This window comes from Fukomys damarensis, unplaced genomic scaffold (assembly GCF_012274545.1).
Source record: "Fukomys damarensis isolate Sample0158 unplaced genomic scaffold, DMR_v1.0_HiC HiC_scaffold_39, whole genome shotgun sequence".
In the NCBI taxonomy this organism is placed as follows: domain Eukaryota; kingdom Metazoa; phylum Chordata; class Mammalia; order Rodentia; family Bathyergidae; genus Fukomys; species Fukomys damarensis.
Window position 1 is genome coordinate 48397379 of NW_022900951.1, and position 11929 is coordinate 48409307.

General features: G+C 35.4%; 1 protein-coding gene across 3 annotated transcripts in view; it reads left to right on the forward strand.

Moving 5' to 3' along the window:
* Klf8 (Kruppel like factor 8) overlaps positions 1 to 11883 on the forward strand; it is a 203579-nt gene extending 191696 nt beyond the window's left edge. For 2 of the 3 annotated variants that reach the window (XM_010610114.2, XM_010610112.2), the window contains exons 4-6: positions 1223 to 1334; positions 1988 to 2127; positions 11351 to 11883. In XM_010610114.2, the coding sequence (XP_010608416.1) occupies positions 1223 to 1334; positions 1988 to 2127; positions 11351 to 11532 (434 nt within the window). In that variant the 3' untranslated portion in view covers positions 11533 to 11883. The remainder of the gene's footprint in view (positions 1 to 1222; positions 1335 to 1987; positions 2128 to 11350) is intronic. The other variant, XM_010610113.2, reaches the window with a different exon arrangement.
* Positions 11884 to 11929: the final 46 nt, after the last annotated feature.

Consider the following 11929-nt stretch of genomic DNA (forward strand, 5'->3'; position numbering starts at 1 on the left):
CCTCTGGGCCTTTCTCCTCAAAGTGAAATTTTTTACCTTTACAATTCTGAGACTGCAAAGAGTAGGGTCCTGTTGATTACAGACCATCTTTTCTATTCTCCTGTTCCTTCTCAACAATCAAGATCTGCTCTGCTCTATCATTACATTTCCCAGCTTTACTGGAGCTTCCCTTCTGGCCCAACTCAAAAAGTTTTAAATCATTCTGCTGGGCTCTTAGCTCTTGATTCTCCATATATATCTGGCTAAAAGCCCCCAACAGTAGCCATGCCATTGCCTGAATAGTTGACTGCCTTGAAATTTCTTCTGCAAGATGAATTAGTCTACCACCTTTAGTCTCAGGCCAAGTCTCTGGACATAAACATAATGCACACAAACTTTCTGCCAGGCCATAACACACATTATCTGGAGTCCAACAGCCAATGAAGTCCTTCTTCCCAGCAGAAACCTCCTGAGCCTGGTCTTTATAAGCTTTCTGGTCTTTTGAGCTCTGACCAGAATCTTCCATAGAAAACAGCCTAAGGTATTCCAGTGCTGCCTCTGTAGCCAACAACCCTTGTAAGCACAAAATTGTGAGTTTGAGCCCCAGTACCAAAAACAAAACAAAACAAAAAAAACTCCAAAAATCAATAACAACAACAAAACCCAAAGATTTTTGGTGCTGTGGATTGAACCCAGGACCTCTGCACATCATTGTAATTAAAACAAAATATTTGAGGGCCTTTCCAAACATAGCCAAACAGGAAGAGTGCTAACATGTATCAAGCAACTACTAGGTACATTTTTCCTCATTGCCTCATTTTAGCTTAGAAAGGCAAAAACCAAGGAAGATGTATTATCTGGAATATAATAGTAGAAAGTAATTCAGAACAGCCAGGAAACTATTGAGAGTTCAAATATACATGTACCGAACCCAACTTTTTGGGAGACCTTTTCCTGGCAGCTGGAGATAGAGACATGGCTCATATCCAAATCATATCCTAGAACAGTTCACATTCTGGTGGCACCCGAGCAATTATTCCTAACTTTCCTTCAAGGCATTTCTCTTCTTTACTGTGATAAATTAAAAAAAATTTCATTCCATGCAATTACACTTCTATCTTTCCATTTTCTTTATTTCTGTGTCTCACTGCCACCTCTCAGTGTGGGCCAAAATGGAAATCCAGAAAATGATTGCAGAGGCAAATACATTCTGGCCTATACTGCCTCCTTTCTTTGTTCTTAGTGAAAGTTGACCCCACCTCCATGTCTCCACTGGAGATTCCAAGTGACAGTGAAGAGAGTTTAATTGAGAGTGGATCCTCAGCCTTACCAAATCTACAAGGACTGCAGCAAGGGTGAGTACTTTTGTCTCTAAGTCTCTGTGTGTGTGTGTATGTGTGCATGTTTTGCATGCGTAGAGATGGGACTAATTACCAGAAACAAAAGCAAAAATTTAGAAATAACAAAATGTAGATAAACTCTCTTCCTGCACAAGTTTGTGTGGACATATGTGCATGTATGAACATGTTATGGTTGAGTTATTTTCTAACTATAGATCATCAATTTTATCCTTGAAAACTCTTCAAAATCTTCATAAGCTACAGTTATCTAGTGTTTCTGTATATAAATGTAAAACAGACTTAACTTCCAGTGTTGAAATTAAATGGAAGCATTTGGTTCATACTTAGCAACTGTGTTGTCTGAAACATGCACTTCTTTAAGCACAAGAGTGACACTAATTAAAGTGTCATACTCACACTCTTCTGGAACACCATCAATTAGGGAAACATAACCACCTCCCATGCTTTCAAAGGGACCAGCACTTAGTGAACAGAATGGTGCAGTTGAGAGAATTATTTACATTATTTCAATTATTTTCTCTTTGTTGGGCTTGGAATTTAATAACATAAAATAAATATTGATATGAGAAGGTGCCACTGTATTCAAGTCAATTTCTTTAGCCTCCACTTTAAAGTCACTTTGGCCTTATCTCTCTTTCTTTGCTTAGATCAAGAATAATGACCCAAATGCAGGGAGAAGAGTCACTTGATTTGAAGAGAAGACGGATTCACCAATGTGACTTTGCAGGATGCAACAAAGTATACACCAAAAGCTCTCACCTGAAAGCTCACCGCAGAGTCCATACAGGTCTGCCAACTGCCACCATCTTACCCCCACCACATACAGATGTACACACACACACACACACACACACACAGGAGCAGGAGTCTCTGAAAGCTACAAGAGAAGGAAATCTTGAAACAAAGACCCCTTTATTTATACTCAGGTATAGGCCCCATTCATGGTTTTATCCCCCTTGTCTTTCCTATCAAGACCACTCTTATAAAACCAGCTTAGAAAAACATGAAACCTGGTGTCTTTTGAGTAGTCATGATCAGTAGTAAATAACATATATTTCTAATTGGGAAGACATAATACTGAAGCAAAACTTAAGACAGCTAATACATTATTCTTTCCTTTAATTCTAGGCTCCCACAGGTTTGGCTGAGTGTGAAGAAGCACAAAAATATTTAAGTGAAATTAAATCAAATTTTTGAAGTGCAGCAGCATCCAATAACCTACAATGTGCCTTTGTTAACATTAAAAGAAAGGTCCATATAAATAAATAAAGCTGATCTGATGAGGATTTTGTCAAAATGGAGGGCATATGCCTGATTTAAAGAAAGATAGCTGCTAACCAACTGCAGCTGAATATTATGAAATCAATAATTTTTAAAAATCAAAATTAAGGTTTTTATGAGGAATATCTTAAATTTTGAATGTTGTTATTTACTTCAATTATTAATCAAACTAGAGATTCAAAGAAACTTGCCTAGAAGCTAAATGCAGCTCATTGACCATCATTTTTTGCCTTTGCCTTGATAACTCCTCTTCAGTGAGCTCCACTTTATTTTATTTATTTATTTATTTATTTTGGTTTTATGAGACAGGGTCTCACTATTAGTTGAGACTGAACTGGAGCTCACTATGTAGCTCAGGCCTTGAACTCACAGCAATCTTCCTGCCTCAGCCTCCTCAGTGCTGGGATTACAGGTGGGCGCCACCACCCTGGCTGTGATCTCCACGCTAGAAGTGGGACTCAGACACATTGGTAAAAGAAGAGGCCCTCCTTTCTTCTAAAATGTGTGTGTTACTTGCTGTTTTAAACTTCAAGAAGAAGTTACCAGGGACCTCATGGCTTTGCCTTGAGGGTAAAAACAGGTGATTGATTTTCAGGCTGCATTGTTGCAACATTCCCATGGAACTATTTTTAATTATTGATGTTTTATTTATCCATGCAGATGAATGCTGATTTCAATATGTATTTAAGTACTTAAACTTAAATTTTCAACATGAGAAATCAGAATAGTTTACTGTACTTGAAAGTACTCATCATCCAACTACAAGAATTATATTAGTATATGGCCAATTTTGTTTTGTCTATATTCTCACTAATTTTCCACTCTCCATTGTATTATTTTGAAGAAAATTCTAAAAATCTTACATTTTAGTCACAAATACTTCATAATATATCTTGATAGTTAAAAATAACCTCAATATTATTAGCACACAAAATTGCTTAATACCAAATCTAGAATATTTGATAAATTTTTTTAAAAGTTGTTCAAATCAGTACTAATGAAGGGCGATTCATTAAATTTGGTTAATATGTTTTAGTTATCTTTTCAATATTAAGTTTTACCCCTCTCAGTTTTTCTTTCATTTTATTTATTGAAGAGCCTGAGTCATTTGTCCAGTTCAGTTTAGCATTTTTAAAATTTTCTTGATTACATTATCATTGTGTTAATTTAACATATTTGATGTTTCCCCAAATCCTTGTAAAAGGATAACTATGTCTGGAAGATTAATCAGATTTAAGTTCAGTTTTTGGCCACAATATGTCACAAAGGGTGGTGTGTGCTTTATCCAATTTTTTGTTCATTTGTTTTTTGTTTTTAGTTTTTGAGACATGGTCTCACTATGTAGTTGAAGCTGGCCTTGAACTCACTATGTAGTCCAGGCTGGCCTTGAACTCCCAAGGATCCTACCACTTCAGCCTTCCAATTGCAGGTGTGTGCCACCACGCTCGGCTTGTGTAATTTCTATTTCATAACATTAGAAAACACATGCAATTTTCTTGCCCCTGTGATGTTGAGATTGGTGAGTTTCAATCTTTTACCTGTATTTTCCAGATAGTTATAAAATGTGAAAGCAGACTTGAAGGTAGTTGAATGGACTCATTTAGTGAGAGGCAATGTGGTATAATTTTAGCATACATATATCATAGATTTATTCACATAGTTTGAGTTTAAGATGTTCTTTCCTTACTAAATTCTGTTCTCACATTTACAAAGACATCAGGTCACATTAATTCATATATCACTTTATAAGTTATAAAAGTATGCTTCTTGAAAGTATTGAGGGAAAAATGAACTTATAACACTTGAGTTCTAATCACAAATCTCTTTACTAAGTATGTGTCATCTGATAGCATTTTTCCTATCTTTTTGATCCCAGATTTCCCCAGCTGTAAAATGAGGGGATTGGACTAGGAGATTCCATGTAATTTATTTTAGTTTGGAACCCTATGGCCTGAATTCCAATGCATCCTATCATTTATCCTTCTGGAATTCCCAATTTGGAATGGAATTGCTTTAAAGTAGTAAAGGTCTAGCTGTCTTTTCTATGTCATCCCTGTATTCTTTTTAGAATTAGTTTATGCTTGCAGTACATAATTATTTCCTTCATTTTGGAGATTTAGTACATGTGTATAATTTATCTTGATCATTTTTTATCCTTTTACTCACCACTACATCCTCTCTCCCTCTCTTAACCTCTATTCTTGAATTAACAAGAGATATTATTTACTTGTATTTATGAAATGTGTTAAAAATATACGGTGTGTGTTTAAAAATTTTAAATATATTTCAGTAAAAGACAGATTGTCATTAATCCTCCTTAAAAGACTTCCTCTCAATTGGAGCACATGTATGAATTGTTCTTACTACTTTTTGAAGCAGTTCTGGAAGTCCTCTTCTGTGGCTAGATGTTGGCCTTTCATGGCCAACATTTGAATTTGAGAAGAGCTGGAAAACTCAGAGGGCCAGATCCAGTGAATAAGATATTTAAGAATACACTGTAATATTTCTATGAGCCTGCACTTTTATGGAATGGCAGCAGTACTCGCCATATATTTTATCACACCTTGTAGAAGATACAAAACAGAAACTGGAGACTGGATAAAGAAAATGTGTGTGTGTGTGTGTGTGTGTGTGTGTCTGTGTGTATTTTAATAAAATGGAGTACTACTCAGCCATAAAGAATGAGAAATTACAGAGCTAAACACATGCAAATTGAGGTAACACTCTTAAGTGAAATAAATAGGACACACATGTAAATTCTGCATAGTTTCTCTGGTGTAAGAAACTGAAAGTATAAATAAGAATCAAAAGGTATAATAGATATTGTGAAATAGGACAGAAAGGTCCAAAGGGGAAGAAGTGGGAGGGATTGGGAAAAGGAAAAAGGGGATTGGAATTAATATGAGAAAATGGAAAAATGGAAACAAATTATTTGTAAAGAGGGAGAAGTGGAGGGGTTGAAGGGACGGCAGGGGAATGGGGCAAAAATAAGAAGCAAGATGGATTATGTAAGGTTACAAATATCCAGTAATGAATGTCATTACATTTTATACCTAAAATATAGAAATAAAATTAATAAAAACAACAACAAAAATCAGAGCACCCAAAACTGCTTCAGAAGGTGAGAAAAAGCATTGGATAAGATTGTTCAAAGAACAGGAGTATTTTCAGTGGATTAATGGCAGTATGCTTTTGCTGTGATAATTTTTTATTTGAACATACATCACATGTTTTATCAGCCCTTATAATTTTCATATTTAAGTGCCTTTCCCCCCATAGTGGGTTCAGATTCTTTTATGAGGGGAGAAAATGACAGGCCTTAGCTTTCAGTTGTTTAAGTTAAAGGCTTACTTAATAAATAATCATGAAAGTAGATGCCTAGTGAATTGTGGCAATTGGTATCCAATTGAATTTTACTTTATTTAAATTCAGGATTATTCTTTTTTTCCTCATTGAGTTTATTGTTACATTTTGGGTATACAGTACAGTTACATTCATTATTGGGATCTTGTACCTTTATATGACAGGTCTTGGTTCTCATTTTTTCCCCTTATCCCTGCCCTGTCCATTCACCCCCTCCTCCCCTCCCCATTTACAAACACTTTATTTCCATTTTTTTCATTTTCTCATATTTTTTCTTTTCCCTTATTACATTTCCCCTACCCTTCCATCTTCCCCTACACCTTTAGCTCTTTTCTTCCTATTTCACATTGTCAATTATCTCATTAGGATCTTATGTACTATTATAGTTTTTCACACCAGAGAAACTATTTGGTATTTACACGTGTGTCTTATTTACTTCACTTAGGAGTATATCCTCAATATGTATCCATTTTCCTATGAATGAATCTGATTTCTCATTCTTTATGGCTGAGTAGTATTCCATTTTATAGAAAAACCACATCTTCTTTATCCAGTTTCCAACTGATGGGCAAATGGGTTTATTCTTTTTTTTTTCATGATTTTATTTTTTTTTCAGCTTTAATTGAGTTTATTGGTACATTTTAGGGATACAGTACAGTTACATTCATTGTTGGGATCTTGTACCTCTACATCCTACTCAGTTCTTAGGATTGACTTGAAGCCATGGATATACGATCTCAGTGGGACATCTGGAAGGCACTTCAAAGAAGCAAGTTAAATTGCCTTAACTGCTTAAGTTGTAGTAGTGTGAGTTGGTGGCAATTCTGTATGCAGTCCCCTCCTTGAACTATTGTAGTGCCCTAATTGGTCTTCTTACCTTAATTCTTTCCTCACTACAATTCATTCTTCAGTCAAGTTAAAAGATTTAAATCTTTTCCTTTTGTTTTGTTTAAATGTAAATCAGATCATTTATGCACTGCAGCTTAAAATAGACCAATGGTTTTCCATAATACTCTGAATGAAATTTAAAGTCCTAACAATATTTTAAAAGACCTTTGGAATTGGGATTCTGATTGGTTTTATTTTATAACACTTATTAAATATCTTCTGCCCGGGAAAATTTTTCCCTAAGCCTATCTTAAGCAGTGCCCCTCCCAACTATTTACATAAAAACCCTATTCAATTATTTGATAAAGTAGTGTTTATATTAGGAAAGTAAGCAATATGAGAAAAAATCTTCTATGCACAAAGTTTAGAGAAAGTTTTATTAGCTAGACAGTACCATAGCTAAATGGTGGGAATAAGCTTGCCTTGTTAATAACTGACAAAAGCCAAGCCTAGCTAGGGCATTATTGAGTGAAGTGGTGAGTGTGAGAAGTACTGCAGTGCAAGAGTGGAAGAGAGAAGGCCGATTAAGAGGACAATGTAGTGAACAGACAAAAAATGATGAATCTCTGACTAGGATGCTGTCAACAGAGGGGATAGGAGGTATATTGATGACTGAGTAGATTCTGATGATTCTTGGCTTTCTGCTTTGGATAACTGGGTGGATAGGAGTGTCATTTGTAGTTGGGAAATTTACCAGTAATCACACTTTTAGTGTGTGGGAAAATCTCCTCAAAATGAAACCTTGGTACACAATCTAGGTATTCTTTTCTCTATTGCTAGTATTACACAGGTTCCTTGGGACAAAGGAAATTGCCTGATCTACTGCCCTCCAATTATTGTATTCCACTATCAAGGGATTCTAGAGAGTGATATCCCTGTTTTTGGTACATATATTCTTTAACAGACTGCTATGTAGCTCTTATTTACCTGGAAAACCCCTCTAGTATACAATGCAGCATTTTATCTCCTTTAAACTTGCAATCATGCAAAGCAGGAAAAACAGGTGCAACTGTATAAATATACTGCCAAGTCCCAGTATTTTAAAATAGCACCATCTATTCTCCTAGGCTCAAAATTTATCATTGATTCCTAGTATTCTTATGTTCCCACAGTTATTTTTCTAAATTTTATTATTTATTGCTTATTTTGAATAGTTTTTGAGAGATATAAATACACTGTGAAGCTACACCATTGTATTTGACATCTCAATCTGTTACTGATTGCTGAAAGTCACTTTACCTCTCATTACCCTGTATGTGTGAGTAGTAGCTATAAAACATTTAAAATAGTAACGGACATGTAGTAAAGACACAGTAAATTTTAGTCATTATTTGTATCTGTTCAATTCTAGTTTTGCTCTCAACAGCTTAGGATTTTTTCTTACATTTATTATTGACTCATATCAGTTCAACAAATAATTGACTTCTTCACCTACTTTATGTATCAGTGACCTCTTAATTACTGTAATCTGCATTACACATTATGGCTAGATAATTTTCATGTACAACTTTGAGCAAGTCATTCTCAAGTTTACGAAATGTTCTGTGGTAACCTAATATACACTCTACTGGCTTCATGAAGTGGTGTACTATGAAAGAGAGAAAGCACAGGTGGAGCTCTCTGTCTGGTTGGGGAACGATCACTGACGTGGTTTAAAGCTGACATATGAAGATAATGAATCAAATTTTTAGTTTGTTTTTATTTTAAAATTTTCTGCTGCCAATGAATTTGAAATATAATCTGTACATTGGGCAAACTTCCCTTTGTGGTATTAGTGCCTAAAATGTTAAAGTCTAAATTATTTTTCTTAACCCAAATTTTTAATCTGGCTTTTATAATATGGATCGTCTCATAGTTCTTCTGTAAAGATGCCCCATTTGCAAAGGTGGCTAATATTATGTACCATTCACTGCCTTGCCTTACCAGACCTTGCCTCCAATTGATTGGATTGCTTTATGCCTTCTGCTCTATGCATCTGAATATACCCGTGTCTACATTTCAGTGTTTTCACACTAGCCCAAAGATCAAGCAATGGACTCTCCTTGTCACACAGTGTATATGTTTATAATGTGAATTATCTTTTCTTTTTATATGTTTTGTTCTTTAATTTAGATGATAAATTGATTGAGGTTATGGATTGTGTCATATGAAGTTAGCTAAAAGAGAAGCTTGTTCAATGACAATAAAAGGTAACTCCATTTTATATAGTAAGATGGGTCTCTACTGAGTTGTTACAATTTGTGTGTTATACCAAATGAGCCCTGATCACCACAAAGTGTGGTTGCTTTGCAAGTCAGTTTTGTTTCATTTATGTGCAGTGAAAATAGGGATTCTCAGGAGAAAGTCTTGAGAGAGTACAACAAAATGTATAGATAGCAGTGTGAGAGTTGTTTGGAGACAGTATAAAATTATAGAAAACAAAAAGTGCAGATCCTATTTACACTCTCTAACACTAAAATTTCATTCTTCCCACTGATAATAAATTTCCATTTAGCTTTTTGGATATCCCTGTGTCTGGAGTGTGTGTGTGTGTGTGTGTGTGTGTGGGTTTGTGTGCGTGCGCGTGCTCGCACATATGTGTAGTCATTCAGTAGGTTTTTCTTATTTGATAACATTTCATTGACCATTTTTTTGGTCTCAAAACATCCATCTCTATCTCACTCATAGCAGCTAATGTAGTGATTTCTGAATATTGAAATGACCAATATTTAATAACATTAATCATCAAAATTATTGCCTTTACATGGTGCAAACCTGTGATTTAGACTGGATTCTGCTCTGCACTTCATTATATGAAAGTTATACAGTTCATGAAAGCTTAGTAGGATTAGTTGGTCAGAAGTAAGATGAAAAATAGTAAGTGCAAAGTAGGTTACCACTAGACTTTGAAGTAGCAACAAATTAAATATCCTATGAAATTTATCAGAAGGAAGTAGAGCAAGAGTCAGAAGATAGAACATTAGAATACCAATGCATTTTGTGTCTGCATTATTTTTTCTGATATGAAATAATAGATGATTTTTGTAGTAGATTGAAAACAGAGAACTATATTAAGAAACCAAATATAACTCTAATCATATAACACAGACTGAATCAGTTAATATTTATGTGTTGTCATACACCTTTCCTTTTTTATTTAAAAGTTTTATATAAAATGTAATTTTAAAGCATTCAAACAGTACCAAAAGATGTAAAAAAATTTAAAATGTCTTATTTTCATCATTCCTTTTCTTCTCTTTGCTGCATATTAACAATTTCTCTAATTATATACATTTGTGTAGATTTATATTGCCTTTATTCTGAATACACAAGTATAGTGTATACAGACAGACAGACAGACAGACACACACACACACACACACACACACACACACATATATTGAGAGAGAGGGAGGTCATAAATTGCTAAAGATTTTATACTACTTTTTTTCATTTATTTTTCTATTTTGAATTTACGTATCCCATATATAATTCAAATGCAACCTGAGGCTTCTGAGCACTGAGTTTTGTTTTTTTTTTAATTTAGCCTGGCATCTTGCTCCACGCCATTCCATACATTTGAATTTCTGACATTACGCAGAAAAAAGTCTGTAGCTTTAGCTGAAAGTCCTTTCCATTGAATCACACATTTTTTTTGAATATGACTCTTTTAGGCTGTTCTATACGAAGTATTAGAGAAAATGATATAATAAGTACAATGTGATAGAGTGGAAAAGTGTAAAAATCCTTGTTTTTGGATATCAGTTCTATTGCTTGATAACTTATCTTTTTAACAAATAAAATGTTTTACTGCTCCTTGGGAGATACTTTTACTGCCCCCTCACCAAAGAATTGAGAGATCAAAGACTCAGATATGGAAAAATGAGTATTTAAAATCATAAAACTAGTGTGGTAGAGCCAGAATTCAAATGAAAGTTTGTTTGAGCCACAGCATTTTTTTTGTTGTTGTTGTTGTTCTACTAACTTGGCTTTTGCTTTAATTACTTTTCTCATTGACACCCAAAGTTAAAGGAGGAAAGGTTCACTTTAAGGTTACAATTTCAATCTATAGTCAACTGGCTCCAAAGGTATAACCCTCTTTTTATACTCTTAATTCTTTTTTCATCTTTTAGACAGTGTCTTCCTACATGGTTCAGGGTGGCCTTGAACTCACTCTATAGCCCAAACTGGCTTCAAACTCATTGCAATCATCCTGCCTCAGCCTCCAGAGCATTGGGATTAAAGACATGCCTCACCACACCTGACTTATTTTTAAAATTTTGAAACAGTCTCCCTAAAGTGTTCAGGCTAGCCTATAACTTGGAATCCTTCTGCTTCAGCATCTGGAGTAGCTAGGATTACAAGCTTGCACCGTTATGCCTGGCTTGCCTCTACCTTTAACTAAAGCTTTGATAAAAGTTATGTATGTATTCTGTTATCTTTCTTGGAGCCAATCATCTCTTCTCTGACTTCCTTTGTTTTTTCATATTCCTTTACAGGAGAGAAGCCTTATAAATGCACCTGGGATGGCTGCACCTGGAAATTTGCTCGCTCAGATGAGCTCACACGCCATTTCCGTAAGCACACAGGCATCAAACCATTCCAGTGCACAGACTGCAACCGCAGCTTTTCTCGCTCTGACCATCTGTCCCTGCACCGCCGACGCCATGACACCATGTGAGCATCACAGGCCACTCCAGAGGAGCTGTGCTGGTTTGTTTCCTGTGTATGTGTTGAGGTCACAACCGTAGTTTCCTCTTTGACTTCAACTTGCCTCTGGAACGGGGTAGGAGCAGCCTACTGAGCCAAATTGAGGAGACCGGAGAAAAAGATAGCTGGCCTCCCAAGGGATCCTTTTTATTCCACCTTCACCTCTCCTCTATCTAGACTTAACTTTTTTCAACCTCTGCATGGGTTGAATTCTATTGTGGCGCCCATGGCTGCCCCCAACCCAATCTCTGCTCCTTTGAAATAGACATTCTTCCTAAAATAACAGAACAGGAATCAAACTCAAGGCTGTGAACAAACATATGCTGCTTCCTTCTCCCTTTATTTTACTCTTGTTTTCTAGAACGAAT